The 18,166-nt window shown below is 40.1% G+C and overlaps 2 protein-coding genes across 2 annotated transcripts in view; one reads left to right on the top strand and one right to left on the bottom strand.

The window, feature by feature from the left end:
* ATAD5 (ATPase family AAA domain containing 5) overlaps nt 1-12,572 on the top strand; it is a 29,948-nt gene extending 17,376 nt beyond the window's left edge. Inside the window, exons 14-23 of the mRNA XM_084646610.1 lie at nt 93-243; nt 663-833; nt 2,171-2,289; nt 3,122-3,215; nt 3,521-3,585; nt 4,479-4,659; nt 5,264-5,442; nt 7,525-8,357; nt 10,010-10,177; nt 10,380-12,572. Of these exons, the coding sequence (XP_084502736.1) occupies nt 93-243; nt 663-833; nt 2,171-2,289; nt 3,122-3,215; nt 3,521-3,585; nt 4,479-4,659; nt 5,264-5,442; nt 7,525-8,357; nt 10,010-10,177; nt 10,380-10,458 (2,040 nt within the window). The 3' untranslated portion in view covers nt 10,459-12,572. The remainder of the gene's footprint in view (nt 1-92; nt 244-662; nt 834-2,170; nt 2,290-3,121; nt 3,216-3,520; nt 3,586-4,478; nt 4,660-5,263; nt 5,443-7,524; nt 8,358-10,009; nt 10,178-10,379) is intronic.
* A 798-nt stretch (nt 12,573-13,370) lies between these two features.
* On the bottom strand, nt 13,371-17,947 carry TEFM (transcription elongation factor, mitochondrial). The gene is made up of 4 exons (XM_084646611.1): nt 17,804-17,947; nt 15,383-15,852; nt 15,024-15,173; nt 13,371-13,950 (listed from the first exon to the last, which is right to left on the bottom strand). Exons 1-4 carry the CDS (start codon nt 17,841-17,843, stop codon nt 13,516-13,518), a joined length of 1,095 nt encoding a protein of 364 aa, XP_084502737.1. The 5' UTR covers nt 17,844-17,947; the 3' UTR covers nt 13,371-13,515.
* Between the last annotated feature and the right edge of the window lie 219 nt (nt 17,948-18,166).

The raw sequence follows: 18,166 nt of genomic DNA, 5'->3' as shown, positions 1-18,166 counted from the left end.
TAGTCTGCTTTTCTAATTTGTACCTAGCATTTAAAAAGTTATTTTTATACCAAAGGGTATCTGAATTCCCTTTTCATAAATTATTCTTGCAGATATTTGAAGTTAATGCCTCTTGCCAGCGAAGTGGTAGACAGATCCTATCTCAGCTAAAGGAGGCTACTCAGTCTCATCAAGTGGACAAACAAGGTGTAAATGCACATAAACCTTGCTTCTTTAACAGCTGTAGCAGCACTAAGTCCCCGAGTAAGTGGCATTTATCTTACTTTTCCTTTTCCTTCATCTGAAGGAAGCTAAAAGACATTCATATAAAAAGTGGTAAACTCAGTTTTGTCAGACTCTGAATGTTTTTGCTTTATTGTTTCAGGCAAAAAAAAAAAACCACTCTATTTACTGAATTACAGTGTTTTTACAGTGACTTTTAATTTGATTATCCCCAATAATTATTTCTGTGTTGTAGAATAGTGCTACAGCACTTGTATGGGAGGTTAACCATAGGTGAATTAACAAAAACAAGGAGAAAAGTAACTCTGCATACTGCTGCTTACGTTAGACTGTCTTGTACTACATACAAAACAGCTGAACTAAGCCCAGTTCTTAGTTTACCTGAGAAGTGTTTGAGAATATATTTTACGTTGAAGGCTAATGTAAACCTTGTCTTTCAGAAAAAATAAATTCTCCCAGGAAAGCTATTTCACCAAGAAAACCTCCACTTTCACCCAAAGAAACAGGATTAAAACGAAGTTTACCGCCTAAAACATTAGCAAATTATTTCAAAATAACTTCTAAGCCTGAGAGTAATGAAGAAATAGTAAAACCTCAAGCAAAAAACAAAGGTAGGTATTACTGCTTATAATGGGGTTATTCTGTTTGAGGTTGGAAAAATTGTTAGATTTTAAGAGATGCTGTAGTTCAAAAGGAATTATTTGGGGGAAGTTGTCTGGCCTGTGTTGTACAGGAGGACCACAATGGTCCCTTCTTTCCTTGGAATTGATGAATCATACTGTGCAAACAACTTCAGAGACAATGTAATACAAGAGAGCATGATAAGTAAATGTGTATTTATACCTTAAACCAGTGGTGGGCAACCTGCGACCCGCGCCACTTCTCACAGCTCCCATTGGCTGGGAACGGTGAACCATGGCCATTGGGAGCTGCAGGCGGCCGTGCCTGCGGACAGTCAAAGTAACAAACTGTTTCGCGGCCTGCCAGCAGATTACCCTGACAGCCTGCGTGCAGCCCGCAGGTTGGCCACCACTGTTTTAAACTGTTTGTAGGCATTCTAACATCCCAAATATAGGCTAGCATGTATAGAAATGGATTACATGAAATATTGAAGAATAATCAGCTATGACACAGACTAGACAAAGCATTAGAATATACATTATTATTTGTATTATAGTAGTTCCTAGAGGCCCCATCCAAAATTGGGGCCCCTTTCTTAGGTGCTGTATGAACACATAATAGGAAAGAGTCCTTTCCATGGAAAGGCCCAGTTACTGCAAACACTGAGGGCATGGCTACACTAGAGAGTTTACAGCGGCACAGCTGCACCGATGCAGCTGCACTGCTGTAAGCTCTCTAATGTAGCTGCTCTAAGTTGACAGGGGAGAGCTCTTCCGTTGGCTTAATTACTTCAGCCCCTATGAGCAGCAGAAGCTATGTTGGAAGAAGAAGCTCTCCCGCAGACATAGCATTGTCCACACTGGAGCTTCTGTCGGTGTAATTTATGACACTCGGGGGTGATTTATATATGTGCTTTACAACATGAGTAGCCTCATTGACTTCAAGGAGACTATTCACTTGTGGAAAGTTAATGTGTTTGTTTGTCTTTGCAGAACTGGGCTTATGTAGTCTGATAAAGAATAGGAGAAAGAAAGCATTACAGCAGCCAACAATCCTGCATGATGGATTAGATATCCTAATGAGTTTCTCCTATCTAATTTTTATTTTTATTTTTAAATGCTGGGCAGTCAGCATTTCCCAAATAGTCAGTAATCCCCAGGAAACTATGCAGATCATTGTCCTCTAGAGACATCAGTGTTTGAATATTTATGTTGATGCAGTTGTTTTCACTTCATACATACAGGGCATTGCTAGGGAACTAATGCATTGTACAGTTGCCTATTAAACTGCTTGAATCATCTTTTAACTTTACTCTGTCTATATGCAGCAAATACTCAGAATTCATCGAAAGAAAAAGTGGATATTCAAACTAAGTCAACAAACAAGGAAGTGGGAGGAGAGGAACCCAACAAAAAAAATGCAACATCTCTTATACTCTTTGAAGAGGTAAAACTTAAATATGTCACTGATGTGAAAAATTAATAGTTCAGTCATATTTATTTAAGTATAAGGATTATTATCAACCTTTAAACTAATTCAGCTAGAGGTCATTTCACCCATATAGGTATTTCTGAACCAGACTTGCAAAAACTATTCCAGATGAAAAATCTACTCATTTTGTACCATGATGATTAAGAGTGAAGAAACCTACTTATATATTTTATCCACCCATGAAAAAGTTACTCAGAGTATGCAAATTGACAAATAAAATTTTGCAAGGCTATTCTAAACTAAATTTATTTAATTCTGTCAAAGCTATTAGATTCTTATTTAGAACTGCATAAATGCAATATGTAATGTTTGTTTTTTTAAATTATCCAAGTACCAAATAATGTTTAAAGCATTTCTAAGCAGGCATTAAAAGATTTTTTTTTTCTCTTTTTCATACTTTAACGTAAATAGCTGAATCGCTTTTATGATGCTTCTTCCACACCTGCTTCTCCCTCTCCCCCAAATAAAAATGCATTTTGCTTTCGAATAAGTGTGGGAAACTACAGCCCAAAATGTAATTTAGAGAAAATTAGTGCTGTTTTGCCCTTAACCATAACATCACTACTACAATGCTATAAAATATTGCAAAACTTGAACATATAAGACTTTGTCCTAAAAGTTTTAGGTACAAACTAGTGGGTTTTATTTGTAGCAACTATATTTGTTTTAGGTGAAAATTACATTACTGGTAAAAGCTGGACACTGTAGTTAAAAAATAAACTACATGACTTTCCATAACTATGAAACTATTACTAAACATTTTACACTTTATTTGTACTTTCTGTAGGTTGATATAATATTTGATGAAGATGCTGGGTTTCTAAGTGCAATAAAGACATTCATGGCCACTGCAAAGAGGCCTGTAATTCTTACGACAAATGGTGAGTAATACCCATTTCAGTAATGGGACTTTGCAGATGTAAGGGTCCACCTGGATAAATCTGATTTACAGTATCAGGATCAGAGAGAGTAGGATGCAAATATTAATGCAAAGTTAATATATCTGGCGTTCTCTATCGAAACAGCAGCTGTGTTTTTATATTTACAAAGGCTTATTTTACAAATGGTATATTTGAATATTAAGGAGAGGACACTGCTGTTTTATTGATGGCTGCTTTAAGAAATAAGGAAAAATAGTTCTGAAGATTAAAATTTCACAAGGTTTAATTTTGTATCTTTTGTGTAGATCCAACTTTTAGTTTAATGTTTGATGGTTCCTTTGAAGAAATCAACTTTAAAACACCCTCTTTGGTAAGTCTTTTTCTTTTGGAATACAGATAATGTTAATATCTTTTAGTTTAGGATTTAATTAGCATAACTGAAAACCTCAAATTTGAGTTTGTAACTTTTAATTTGTAGGTTTAAAAAGTTATATGTAATCTATTATATTTACTGTTCAGTTCTGTAGAAGGATTTATTTTCAGACTAAAGCAAACAATTTCATACAAGATACAGAATATTTTATATCTGTAGAAGTTCCATTTTAAAGACTTGATTTTGCCAAAATTAGCGTCAGTCACTGAAAGCTAAAAGAACCCTATTGCAGGGTATTTATATAAAAGAAACAGCCCAGTATGATGATGATGTATACTGGCAAATAGTTTTAATTAAGGCCAAATGTATATTTAAAAAAACTATTTTTTAAAAACTTCAGTAAAAAATTAAAAGCAGACTTGAAGCTAATTTTTTAAAATAAAATATTTTTGTTCTTTTCCCTTCACTTTCCAGTCTTTGGATTTTAAATCTCTAGGCTACCTGATAAGAGATAAATGAAAGAAAATCCTCTAGGGCAAATGTTGCTCTGTAAATACTACGGATCATGGGGGCCCTCCATGGTCATGAAAGAGGCCACCGTTAGGTGTTGGGGGAACCCATGCAGAAGAATTTACACTCCCATTTGCTATGAAGTCCAGTATGGTGATGCCTCCCTCTGTGTACATACAGTAGGAATTAGAGTTGGGTTTGGGGATCACCATTCTGTATACCAGCAATTTTAGTCCTCTTCGCTAGAGAGAACACTAGATAGGAGGGAATTTCTTGGTACATTACAGTATACAAAAGTAATTTGCTTCTAGTGTGACTAGCCATGGTCTGGATAATTGTGTTTGTCTTTCAACGGGGTTTTCTCATATGCTTTATTCTAGGTAAACATTGCTAGCTATCTACAAGTGCTCTGTTTGGCTGAGAATCTACGAACGGATTTAAAAGACTTTGCCACTTTGTTAACCACAAATAACTGTGACATCAGACAAAGTGTTCTTTACCTACAATTTTGGGTTAGGAGCGGAGGTGGATGCTTGAAAGAAAAAAGTTTAGCACTTCATGGTAAGTTGATCCAATTTTAAAGAACGAAGAAGTGAGGATTTTCAGTGGACGAGGAAGACTCTGGGTGTGTCTACAATGCAGTTTAAAAAAATCCATGACTGGATGGGCTAAGGGGCTACTTAACTGAAGTGTAGATGTTTTGGGGCTTGGGCTGCAGCCCGGGCTCTAGGATTTTGAGAGATCGGAGGGTTCTAGCCTGAATGTATACATGTTAATTCAACAGCCCCTTAGCCTGTGTCCAGCAGCCCAAGTCAGGTGGTTCAGGCCAGCCTTTGAGTGTCTAACTACGGTGTAGACATACTGTAAAGGGGGACAGAAGGAGCAGAAGGCAGAGATTGAGTTGATTGCTTACAATGGAGAGGTAGCAAAGGAGGCAGAAGGGAAGGGAGAGATTTGGAAGCGTGAACAAACATGGGTAAGAGGACATTGGTAATTGAAAGTCAGTAATATTCAAAATTACAGTAAGAAGTCAAGATAAGAATAGGATTTATTTTTTAGCATGCAAAAGAATGACCTGAGATAACAAAGGGATAATTTTAAGCTTTGAATTTCTATGCACAACTTCTATTTACTTTATAAGTAAAACCTAATATCTTCTGTGTAGTGAGAGGAGAGGAGCCAGAAGGAACAGATCAAATAACTTGCATGGAAAACACTGGTTCCGAGAATGATCTTCCTCAAACTGAGATGGAGCTTCCAAAATGTGATACTGGCTTCATAGAGACTTTGCTTGGCCTTAAGAACATTTTTTTGCCTTCAGAAGATTTGTTTTCATTTCTTAAGGTATTTTCATGATTAGGTCTGATTGCTAATATTTTGAATTAATTTTCATAGATTCATAGATATTTAGGTCAGAAGGGACCATTATGATCATCTAGTCTGACCTCCTGCACAATGCAGGCCACAGAATTTCACCCACCACTCCTAAAAAAGACCTCACACCTATATCAGTGCTATTGAAGTCCTCAAATTATAGTTTGAGGACCTCAAGGAGCAGAGAATCCTCCAGCAAGTGACCCGTGCCCCATGCTACAGAGGAAGGCGAAAAACCTCCAGGGCCTTCCAATCTGCCCTGGAGGAAAATTCCTTCCCGACCCCAAATATGGCGATCAGCTAAACCCTGAGCATATGGGCAAGATTCATCAGCCAGATACTACAGAAAATTCTTTCCCGGGTAACTTGGATCTTACCCCATCTAAAAACCCATCACAGGCCATTGGGCCTATTTACCATGAATATTTAATTACCAAAACCATGTTATCCCATCATACCATCTCCTCCATAAAATTATCGAGTTTAATCTTAAAGCAAGATAGATCTTTTGCCCCCACTACTTCCCTCGGAAGGCTATTCCAAAACTTCACTCCTCTGATGGTTAGAAACCTTCGTCTAATTTCTAATCTAAATTTCCTAGTGGCCAGTTTATATCCATTTGTTCTTGTGTCCACATTGGTACTGAGTTTAAATAATTCCTCTCCCTCTCTGGTATTTATCCCTCTGATATATTTATAGAGAGCAATCATATCTCCCCTCAACCTTCTTTTAGTTAGGCTAAACAAGCCAAGCTCCCTGAGTCTCCTTTCATAAGACAAGTTTTCCATTCCTCGGATCATCCTAGTAGCCCTTCTCTGTACCTGTTCCAGTTTGAATTCATCCTTCTTAAACATGGGAGACCAGAACTGCACACAGTATTCCAGGTGAGGTCTCACCAGTGCCTTATATAACGGTACTAAAACCTCCTTATCCCTACTGGAAATACCTCTCCTGATGCATCCCAAGACGACATTAGCTTTTTTCACAGCCATATCACATTGGCAGCTCATAGTCATCCTATGATCAACCAATACTCCAAGGTCCTTTTCCTCCTCCGTTACTTCTAGTTGATGCGTCCCTAGCTTATAACTAAAATTCTTGTTATTAATCCCTAAATGCATGACCTTACACTTCTCACTATTAAATTTCATCCTATTCCTATTACTCCAGTTTACAAGGTCATCCAGATCCTCCTGTAGGGTATCCCTGTCCTTCTCTAAATTAGCAATACCTCCCAGCTTTGTATCATCTGCAAACTTTATTAGCACACTCCCACTTTTTGTGCCCAGATCAGTAATAAAAAGATTAAATAAGATTGGTCCCAAAACTGATCCTTGAGGAACTCCACTGGTAACCTCCCTCCAACTTGACAGTTCACCTTTCAGTAGGACCCGTTGTAGTCTCCCCTTTAACCAATTCCCTATCCACCTTTCAATTTTCCTATTGATGCCCATCTTATCCAATTTAACTAATAATTCCCCATGTGGCACAGTATCAAACGCCTTACTAAAATCTAAGTAAATTAGATCCACTGCGTTTCCTTTATCTAAAAAATCTGTTACTCTCTCAAAGAAGGAGATCAGGTTGGTTTGGCACGATCTACCTTTTGTAAAACCATGTTGTATTTTGTCCCATTTACCATTGACTTCAATGTCCTTAACTACCTTCTCTTTCAAAATTTTTTCCAAGACCTTGCATACTACAGATGTCAAACTAACAGGCCTATAATTACTTGGATCACTTTTTATCTGAAACATATGTGGATTTGCTATAGCTCTTTATATATTCTAATAATTTTCTGTAGCATTTATCGCAAACACAATTATCATACAAAAATATTTAGCCGCAGTCTTCAAAAGGTCTGCTTCAGGGATTATGTAAAACCCAAATTGGGAAATCCTCAGTAACCCAATAATATACAATCCTTTGGCTGATGACTACTGAGGTGTATCCGAATAGGCAGCTTTGTGTAATAACATAGTGTGGTTCATATTTCATTTATTAAAAACAATTATGGTAATGCATTTTATTATGTTTACATTGTTTTTATAGCATAAAATCACAACAACAGACGAATGGAGTAAACTGATACAGCTGCTCACAGAATTTCAGATGAAGAAAGTGGATTTTATATATAGTAACCTTGAATTTATTCTGCCTTTACCAGTTCATGTTCTTCCAGAGCCAACACAGAATTCTAATCCTTCATTTAAAAGGACTACAGCAAATTCTTCAAATGACATACCTCTTGATAGTGTTTACTCTGAAAAAGCTACCCCTGTCAAAAAGCCTAAAAGGATGAAGCACCAGAGAAAGATTGCTTTATTGGATGATAGTGATTTATTTGATACTGAATTGAACTACTCTTCTGAATTTATAACTTTGCCATCAGACATTCCTGAATCATGCTTGGAAGAAAACAAAGATGGATTAAAATTTATGATGAACGAAAAAGAAAAACAATTGAATACTGAAATCCTAGAAAGGAAAAAAAGCTCTGCTCTTGCTTCTCATTGTCTAAATTCACTAACTGAATTTGTGGAGAACATGTCTTTCTTAGATTGCTGCCTAAACACTAATGTAATGAAACCAAAAGAGTTTTGTAAAAATGAAGGGTTTAATTGGACAAATGGCAAGATTAAAAATGGTCTTTCTGATGAGTTTAGCACAGAAAACATTGATTGGTGGAGTTCTCAAAGCTGTAGTGAACTAAAGGCAGTTGTAGAAGCACTCAGTTTTAATAAGTGCTCTGCTAGTATTTCACAAAGCATGGAAGCCTACTTGAACCCCTGTAAAACACTAGGAAGAGATCAAATTGAGGGAATCACTCTGCATATTTCAAAAGACAGAAATGATGTATACTTTGGTCAATCAGTTGATTTAAGGTAAGACTAAAACCTCACTAACATACGTTGCAATGCAGTACAAATATCACCTGGGGAGGGGACGGATTCACCAACCCTCATCCCACTAATATTTGTACTGTCTCTTGAATGTGGACTTCTGCATAAAAACAAATGGCCCGATAAGGCCTATTGTTAATTTCTGTACACCTCAGAAACCGACAGTGGCCATGTAGTTCTCATTTTTAGGAACATTTTTTCTAATAGTAATTACTTAAGATTTTTTTAAAGTCCTCCATTGTTTTGAATGGTTATAGTACGCTTGATCATGAGTGGTAGCATTATTCTCATCTGCTATAAAAATTGAGTATTTGCCTCGAAAAGGCCACACACATTAGAGAATTAAGTGGAATAGGGAAACTGATGCTGCCTGCAAGCCTAATCCTGCAAGCTCTTATGCATGTGAATGACTTCACTCGTGTGAATAGTGTCATGCATGTAATTTGGACTCACTATCTTTTGCAGGATTGGGGCCTGAGAACATTAAAACTAGGTCAAATGTGGATATTTTTGTATTATGTCTTCTAAAATCAAGAGAAGAAAAACCTTGAATATGGCATTAGAGTAAATTGTCTTTATTAATGTTAACAAGTATTAATATAAAGGTTTGATTTTAGTCTAAAACGGAGTAATCACCTATTATACCAACTTCTGCCACATATGGTAAAGAATACTTAACTAATTACTGTAAAAATAGATACATGGAGAAATCTTCTCGCTGCCATTCCAAATTGTTTAAAACAAGACACTCTGCCTGATTGAGCTCCAATGTAAAAATGTGTTGACATGTATTTAGATGGTATCAAAATGACTCAAAGGTCTAAAATGGGCACACGTTGTGACATGAAAAAATTAGTGTGATATAGCGGGAAGCCTGTATTCTAGCTAGCCCCAACAAAGGGCTCTTTGCTGCCAAGAACAGATGTTCTGGAGTGCACCATGGGGGGCATGTGGGTGTGTGCGCTAAACATATAAATGAGGACCACACCTAGAAAGACCTCCCTCAAAACTTCTTTTCACAGCTGAACTTGGAGAATCTGTAGAGCAGACAGCTTCTGTCTTGTGGTCCCTCCTCTGGGTGTGGCTTTTTGGCGGGGTCTACACACAGCCTACAAGTCAGATTTTGGTACTAAGATTCCTGGAGTCATAAGATGATTTAGTACTGTGTAATAGTCATAGTTTGGGGAATTTTTGGATAGTGACCAGACATGCCAAAAATGCAGAAATTGGGCTTGTTTTTGGCATAATTGGCTTGTGAGTTGCTTGTTGGCTAGTTTTTGCTTTTTCCTTGTCTGGCTTGTAGCTTGTTGCTTATTTTTTGATAGTCTCCTGGCAAGGCCGGGAGAGAGTCGGGGTGTACAGCGGGCCCACTACAGTCCCAGACTGCATGCCAAGGAGATCTAGTCATAGAGTGTGGGGTTCTTAGGGATTGGCTTGTTTTGGCCTTGGTTTGAAATGGAATTAGCTTGATTTTTGGCTTATTGTCAAAGTCGGGTGCTTATTTACCGCATGAAAGTTGGCAACTGTGACTTTTGTGGAATTTTTTAAATCACTGTTTTTGATCCTCATGGAGTTATATTGGTATTTGTGTTCTTGAACAAGAAACAATAAGGATTCATTCTCCTTCTTTTCAGCATTCACAGAAAAGCACAGAAGAGGCTGGAAATCATCAAAACCGTATTTTCCACTAGAACTCCTTTAAGCCTGGTTAACAGGCAAGCTAGCATAACTGAATACTTGCCCACCCTCCGCAATATTTGTAGGTCAGAGAAACTTAAAGAACAAGGGAAGACTAAAAGAAGGTAGGTTTAGGTTTACCCTAATCTCTGCTACTTTTTAGCATGATAGTGTTTAGTAAACTTTAGAAACATTTATCAAGGAACTTCATCAAATGAATGCATGAACAGTTTGTTTCTTAAATGTGCTGCATTCAAAATCCTTGTCTAATTTTTTTAAAATGGACATTATCAATCCTCTTCTGTTCACTCTGATTTCTTTTGACAGGTTCCTGCATTATCTTGAAGGAATTCATCTTGAAATACCCAAAGAAACAGTTTACAGTCTGGCAGCTAACTTCCCTTAAAATATTTTATATCAGTAGTGTCTTGTACAGATTGGTCTATGTGGTACTTTGATTTTACCATATAATTTAGTTTTTATTGTATATTCAAAGAGCCATTTGTATATTAAATCTTTGAGTATTTAACAATGCAAACGCTATATTTCTGTGTGATAGTATTGCTTTCCACAATCCAAATGTGGGTTCTTTTGGTGCTTCTGTCTACTCCAAGTGTGTTCGAAAGCATTTAGTCTATCTGTGCACCTTTCGGGATCACTTTAGAATTCTTTCCTCTGATTGCTGCCCTAAAGGTGCACTTTCCATTAAGGAGAATCAATCCATGTCTTGGGTAGCAAGAGGTGCTTGAGTAATGAACCATTGCCATGATTTCCACTCAGTCTTTTTCTATGAAAAGCCTGCTTCATTGGCATAGGCAGTGGTTTCAGCCTGGATCTTCAAAAGAGTTGCCAAATAACCTGCCTGATGCAAGACTTTTGTAAAAACTGTAAGCCTCTAACTAATCACAATAATAAATTAGGGGAAAAAATGAGTAAAAAATGCTTAACATGAAATAAATTAAAGTACTGTGTCTCATAATGTGCATATTTGTATACCTCAGTTTCATTTTATTCCATGAATTTTGTTTACAGTTGCCAGGCCAGTATGATTATCTTAAATGGGGAGAAAATGTTTACTGTAATCCTAGATGGGGCCCAAATAGATTAGGCAAGATTTTGTAAATAACACTTCTGTATCTGCATTACTTCTGAATTATTTAGTAACATATAACTTCTGGTAATCTTGTATATTGTGTTCTGTTTTTTTATATTGTATTTTATATTTGAAAGACTTCAGCCCAGTTACCTGAGGTTGAAATCTGTTTTATATTTGAAAGGAAATAAATTTGTGGGTGAGACCTTGGTACAACTCTTAATATTCTGGCAGTATGAAAGGTAAGATTTAAAATGTGATGATCTAAACCCCCTGCCTTTTATCACCTGAAAGTATTTTTTCTAGATGACACCTTTATTTAAATAGCGACTATCACAGCCAATATCACGTTTGTACTGTTGCTCTAAAGACTAAGATGTAAGGTTCAGTATAGGGACACACAATTTCACATCAATTAATCAGACATTCCTATAACTTTTGAGGAGACCGGTTGTTTTAGCACCCTCTGTAGCTGCTTTCTCACCCTACCTTTTCCTGGCTTCTTTCCATTATAGTTTACTACTGAACATGCTTATGATAAAGTAAATTGTTGTTTTAAGATTAGTGCAGGATTTCAAGCAACAGAATGTGGTGTATATTTATTAAATGGTAGCTAAACAGCTCTTAGTGAGTTGTATCAAGGGTCTAAACGCACTAGATATTAAGTATCAATTGATTCTGTACAGTTTTGTAAAGAATAAAATATACCCACTTACGTTTACAAACTGTATACGGTTCTCTATGTAGCTATGACCCATTTAAAGGTTTTAATACTACACAAATCCTAATCCTATTTCAGATTTTTTTTTTTTAGGTTTAGAAAGTATGCTCATTGTTGGTAACATTAAAAAAAGCCACAAAACCCCAACCTGCCAAAAATGTTCAGTTTTTCAGGTTCTTTCTCTACCTAGATGTGGGGGTAGTGTCCCTGGGTCCTCCTTGCAGGGAGGAAAGGGGAACATGCATCCCATACGGCTTAGGCTTAATGTTTGGTGTTACAGTTCTGGGCGCTCCCTCATTTATTACTTCTGGAGGAATTCTGTGCATGTCCAGTGCAGAATTCTTTTCTTTGCAAAAAAATAGTCCGCTCAAGAAGTGCTGTAGTTCACTAGTGTAGGAGAGGGCAGCGTGCAGGAAACTCCATGCAAGCCTGGGACTGAGCATCTGGCTATTTCTCCCTCTGGATCCCTGGGCTCTGGAAGGGATGGGGTGTGAGTATCTGGGCTGAGGGAGCCCTGCAGTTGGGCTCTGGGGAGGAGGTGGTTTGGGTGTATTGGCTGGGGGGGAAAGAGTTGTAGGTGTCCTCCCCCCCCCCCCCCCGGCTGGGCTCTGGGAGAGGGGCAGAGAAACAGGAACTGGGTTGTCATAGGGGTTTCTTTAACTCTCTATTCCTGGGGGGATTTTTGTGTCTATTGTTACAGACATACTTGCGGACAGGTATTTTGAAATAAATTACCAAAATAATTGAAAGTGGCATGATTATGTAGTGTTGTTTTGACAAATTTGCAGAATTTTTAAACTGTGTGCAGAATATTTATTTATTTTTTTTTGGCACAGAATGCCCCAGGAATAACAAAGCTGAGATCTGCTAGCTTGATGAGGTGTGCCACTCAGTGGCTGATGAGTGTGGACCTCTGGCCTGATAGCGTATGTTACTCCTCAGCTACTCCAGCCCTTCCCTTGGAACATGTCACTCAAGTCCAAAGTGTTCACCGCCAGTCCCAGTTTAGCAGTATCTATCAAAAGGGAGAAGGAGCAGTAGTTGGAGAGACAAGTGGAGGCAAGAGTGGATTTGTTTAAGATGGGAGAGACTAAAACATGTTTGTATGGTGGGGGGAGAGTCAGAGGTTAAGGAAAAGAGTAAAGTAGGGGATGGGAGTGGGCACAAGGGAGATCAGGGAATGGGATCACTGGGGCATGTGGAGAGGCTGGAGGAAGAAAGTAGACCGATACTGCTACAGCTGTGACTAGAGGGGTGGGGAAGGTCTTATTTTACAATCACTCTGGAAGACATATCACACTCGATTGTAGACAAGGGTTTGTCTACACGTGGAATGGTTCTGGATTTATTCCAGAATATGTGTCTACATAATCAGGAACAACTGTGTGTAGAAAAGCCATAAAAATCAGCATCTGTTCATTTGGAGGATGAGCTGCTGCAGCTGAGGTTACAGCCTCATGTGACATACACATCTTCCAAAGATATTTTGAATACAGAAAAAACAGATTGCCTTGATAGATAGCAGTGAACAGCACATGTAAACTTGGCTTCTGCTCATCAGCACAACATTTAATGTCAGTCAGTATCTGATACTTGATCAAAACATTAGAGTTAAGTTTATTGTGGTTCTGCTCATAACAGCAAAAGGTTTAAGTAGTGTTATTTAACAAAAGTTCATAGAAGGCTAGAGCCTGTAGTAATGAATCACACATCTCCTCAACTCTGTTTTGTGTGACTGAAGAAAATAGGTTTCTGTAACATACCACCTTATTCCGGGGAAAGGACAACCGGGGCTGTTCTTGGGTAACAGACTGTAAAAGAAACTGTTTCACCAGGTCCATTCCACTAGTTCGAGAGTCTCCTACCATCAGTCCAAAGTGTTTTCCTACAGTGCTTCGGGCCATACTTAGTACCTTGTGCTGGCCATCTTGCATAAATGTCTCTTGTAATAGGGCATACAGCATAGCTTCCACAGTGCGAAGATGTAATGTTATAGGAAAGAGATTTGTATTTTGAGCAGACAGTCCATTTTTTTCCAGAATATAAAGATCAGCTTCAGGAATCTTAGAAACTACTGAAGAAATCTAGAAGGGGGAAACAAATAAGCATGAATGCTAGCACCAAGGATTCATTTAAACCAGAAATCAACACAAGATTTCATAGTTATTGTCTCTCAAATATGAAGGTGTTTTTTATAAGAAATTATGTAGTAACTGTCTGGTCAAAACTGGAATGTAGGCTTCATGAGACCTTTACCCATTTTGTGGGAATTTCAATTTAAAAAGTGTCCAAATTGCATATTTTTGACAAGCTCTGCTCCTGTACTACTTTGAAGAGCACTTGAGTCTAAATTTAAAGAAACTGTAATTACGGTGAAAATGGGAGAAAGTTAACCAGTCCTCTGGCACACACAAAGTGTGCTGAGAAGATGTCAGATTATAAATACTGTGGTAGAGTGACCGTGACAAGCAGCTCAGCCTTAGTTTTTGTAAGTACTTTAAGAGTGTGTCTAGCTGCAATTAAAAACCCATGGCTGGCTCATGCCAGATGACTTGGGCTCATGGAGTTCAGGACGCAGAGCAGTTTAATTGACCACGCTCTAGGACCCTGTGTGGTGGGAGGGTCCCAGAGCAGGGGGCTGCAGCAAGAGCCAGAAAGCCTACACCACAATTAAACAGCGCTGCAGCCTGAGCCCTGCAAGCCCAAGTCACAGATGTCTACCTGCAGTGTAGAGGGTGGGAATGGGTGCATCTCTCTTGCAGAGTCTTGTACTTGCAGAGATCAAAAAAAATAGTGTTAGAAAGAAGACAGCCTTTCCATTTCTGTCTGCAACTCAAGTCCTGCACACACTAATTATGGGATAAATTTTTGGGCTACTCACCTGCTAGATTCTTTATCAAAGGTTGATTGCAGTAGTTACAGTTCTACTTTACAAATGTTTTTAGGGTCTCTTTTGAACTCTGAAGGATTTCTAACTAGATCAAACTAGCAAAATAAATACAGCTTAGAATTGCTAAAATGAAAGCCCTGCCTTGGAACATTAAGTCAATTTTTACATACTGTACAATAGCAGCCCTAAGAATAAGCAATTTAAGATTAACAGAGATACAAGGGGAGGAGTTGATGTTTATTAAAGTCTCAAGCATATGCTACTTACTTCTTCCAGATACACTGCTGGCATATAGGTTCCTTTCATGAATCTACCACACTCTTCTTGTTGCCAGTCATGAACTGCTAGATTTCGATCAACATGAGCCCATGCAATTTTACGGGTGCCAAAAACAACAGACACAATGCTATCTAAAGTCTGAAAATGAGAAAAAAAATTATTCTGCATTTTGAAGATGTAAAACACTAAGTACTAAATATTTGATGTCTTGGGGAAAATACCACTTAACAAGAAATGTATTATATCTACTCTTTGATGAATTATTAAAATGTTTGATTTATGGGAATAAGTTTATTCTGAAAATAAGAGTAGTTTCTTGATAAAATCAAATTAAAAATGTTGCATACCTCCAACCTCTCTCTCTCTATTTCAGGTTTAATAAACCTCATTGCAGGCCTGGTGTCTTGTATTTTTCTCTCTCTTCTATCTCCTTTCTCAGACGGATTGAGGATAAAGTTACACACCTTAACAGTAGTTTTATATTGAAAGAGAGGCACGTTCAATAAACTCTGCAAGTTCTGAAATGGTCCATATTTTTCCCTATGCTTAACTATGCTGACAGATTTTCGTCCTCGTAATAGTTTAATGGTGGAAAGCTCTCTCTCAGATGCTGTGTTGAGCACTTGCAGGATGACAGCTTGTTGTTCAGAAGAGTACAAATTAGAGAGTGCATCTTCTGGTGTCTTGAAGGTTTGATTCGTTGTTGGGGAATTGACACAGTTCTGTTGTACAGCAGATGTTGATTTTTTCTGACACCAGGAATGGTGCAGGGGCTGAAGCTGACATGAACCCAAAGGGACATGAAAGAAATACCTTCCTGAAGAAAAAATGAGTTAAAACAATGTCTTCATTAACTTACCGAACACGTACATCAATACCTCATTGTGAGGTGCCCGTCTCACAAATTTATTTCTGTGCCATACAAAAAAAAAAAAAGCATTGGCCAACTTTTTAATTCCTGTTAATTAAAATTGGCTTCAGAAATCTAGCATTTCAAACAGGTTATAGAAAAATTAAGAATTCAAGAAAAGGGCCACCAATCATTTTAAACTTCCTCTGCTATTTGTGTTGATGGGTTTTTTTATTGACATTTATTGCCACCCATTAATGAGCCACTGTTCTATGACCCCACTTAAATCTAGCCCTGGTAAGTAATGACCCAAACCCAGTGGATAGATGTTCAATGACCTGTGAAATGAGTTGATTGTTTCAGTCTGTTTCTTAGGGGATAAGTATCACTTTCACAACTGCTACTGGCTGTTCCCCAGATGCTAGCTGCAGCAGATGCTAAGGAGGGAAGGAGCATGGAGACTGAATTACCCTCAGCTACCGAGGTTACTCCTCTGAACCAAGGTTGGCTTGAGGCCCATGGGGGAAGAAGTGTGGTTTGTATTGTTCTGCCTATTGCAGGCAAATGGACCACTTTAGTCCACAGGGCTGTCAAGGTAAATTCATCAAGGAATAGTGAATAAGAGCAGCAGCAGAAGAGCAGTGTTACCCATGGGCCTGGGAGGGCAAATCCCACACCAGTCAGAGGCCTCCTCTACACTATGAGGCTGTCAATAAAGCATTGGAGAGAGGCAGAGGCTTAACTCTGCGTGTTTATTTTAGTGTTGGACCAGGGTAAGTGGGTGGGTCTCAAAAGATCACCAGAAAGTGTTGTTTGCAGTGTAGTTGTAACCTGTGGGTCCCAGGAAATTAGCGGGACATGGTGCGGGAGGCAAGATCTGTTACCGGACCAACTTCTGTGGGTGAAAGAGATGAGCTTCCAGCTACAAGAAAGAAGACCGCTGTGGGGCTCGTGAGCATGTCTCTTTCACCAACCTTGTCGCACCCCAAAACGTGCTCACTGCTATCTGATCAGCCCCTAGGAAGGAATCCAACAGGACTAGTGTGTCAGGCCGGTGCTGGACGCAGGGCAACCAGGCCCAAACAACTTCCAAGCAGCAGGTTTCTGCTGCTACCTACCACCCAGAACCAGATACCCCCAACTTGGCACAAAGGGGGTGGGCCACTCCTTCACAGAGAGACCCTCCCTTGGAATCTGTCCCTCTCGCCCCAGACAAACCGACCCACCCAGAATCTCTCCCTCTACCCCCACAACAATATCTCACTCTCCCCCCAGACAGACCAACCCCCCCCTCCTGGAATCTCTCCCTCTCCACCCAGACAGATCGACCGACACCCCGCCACGGAATCTCTCCCTCCCCCCCTCCACAGACAGACTGAACCCCCCAGACAGACCAACACGTCCCCCAGACTCTCTCCCTCTCCCCCCAGACAGACTGACCCCCCAAAAAATCTCCCTCTCCCCCCAGACAGACCGACCCCCCCTCCCGGAATCTCTCCCTCTCCCCCCAGACAGACAGACCGACACCCCCCGCGGAATCTCTCCCTCTACCCCCACCAGACAGACAGACCAACACTCTCCCCCCCCCGGAATCTCTCCCTCTCCCCACCCAGACAGACCAACACGTCCCCTCAGACAGGGTAACCCCCCAAAAAATCTCCCTCTCCCGCCAGACAGACCGACCCCCCCCGGAATCTCTCCCTCTCCCCCCCCCAGACAGACCAACACGTCCCCCCAGACTCTCTCCCTCCCCCCCAGACAGACTGACCCCAAAAAAATCTCCCTCTCCCCCCAGACAGACCGACACCCCCCCCCGGAATCTCTCCCTCTACCCCCACCAGACAGATCGACACCTCCCCCCGGAATCTCTCCCTCTCCACTCAGACAGACCGACCGACCCCCTCCCCCCAATCTCTACCTCTCCGGAGGAGGCTCGGGAGCCAGGCGCTGAAACTCATCCTGCCCACCCAGCCAGGCCGCGCTTCACTCCGGGTGGGTCAGGGCAAAGAGGCCCCGGCCCCCCCGGCTGGTAAGAAACGTTCCGGCCTCAGGCGGGGCCGGGCAGAAGAGAGATTGGGCCTGGCTCCCCGCAGTGGCCTTCCCCTGTACTGCCAGCAAACGGGGGGGTGGGGGAGTAGCGCAACATAAGGGAGTGGGGCAATGCCACAACTGCCCTAGCCCCAGGGTGAGAGCCCCAACCCCAGAGCCCCCAACCCGCCTAGGGTCTGATCTGTGTGAGCCACAGCCCCAGAGCCCCCAACCCGCCTAGGGTCTGATCTGT

Source organism: Lepidochelys olivacea (genome assembly GCF_965140295.1).
Source record: "Lepidochelys olivacea isolate rLepOli2 genome assembly, chromosome: 14".
Taxonomy (NCBI): Eukaryota; Metazoa; Chordata; order Testudines; family Cheloniidae; genus Lepidochelys; species Lepidochelys olivacea.
Note: the sequence above shows the minus strand (reverse complement) of the source record. Positions and strands in the feature narration are given on the sequence as shown.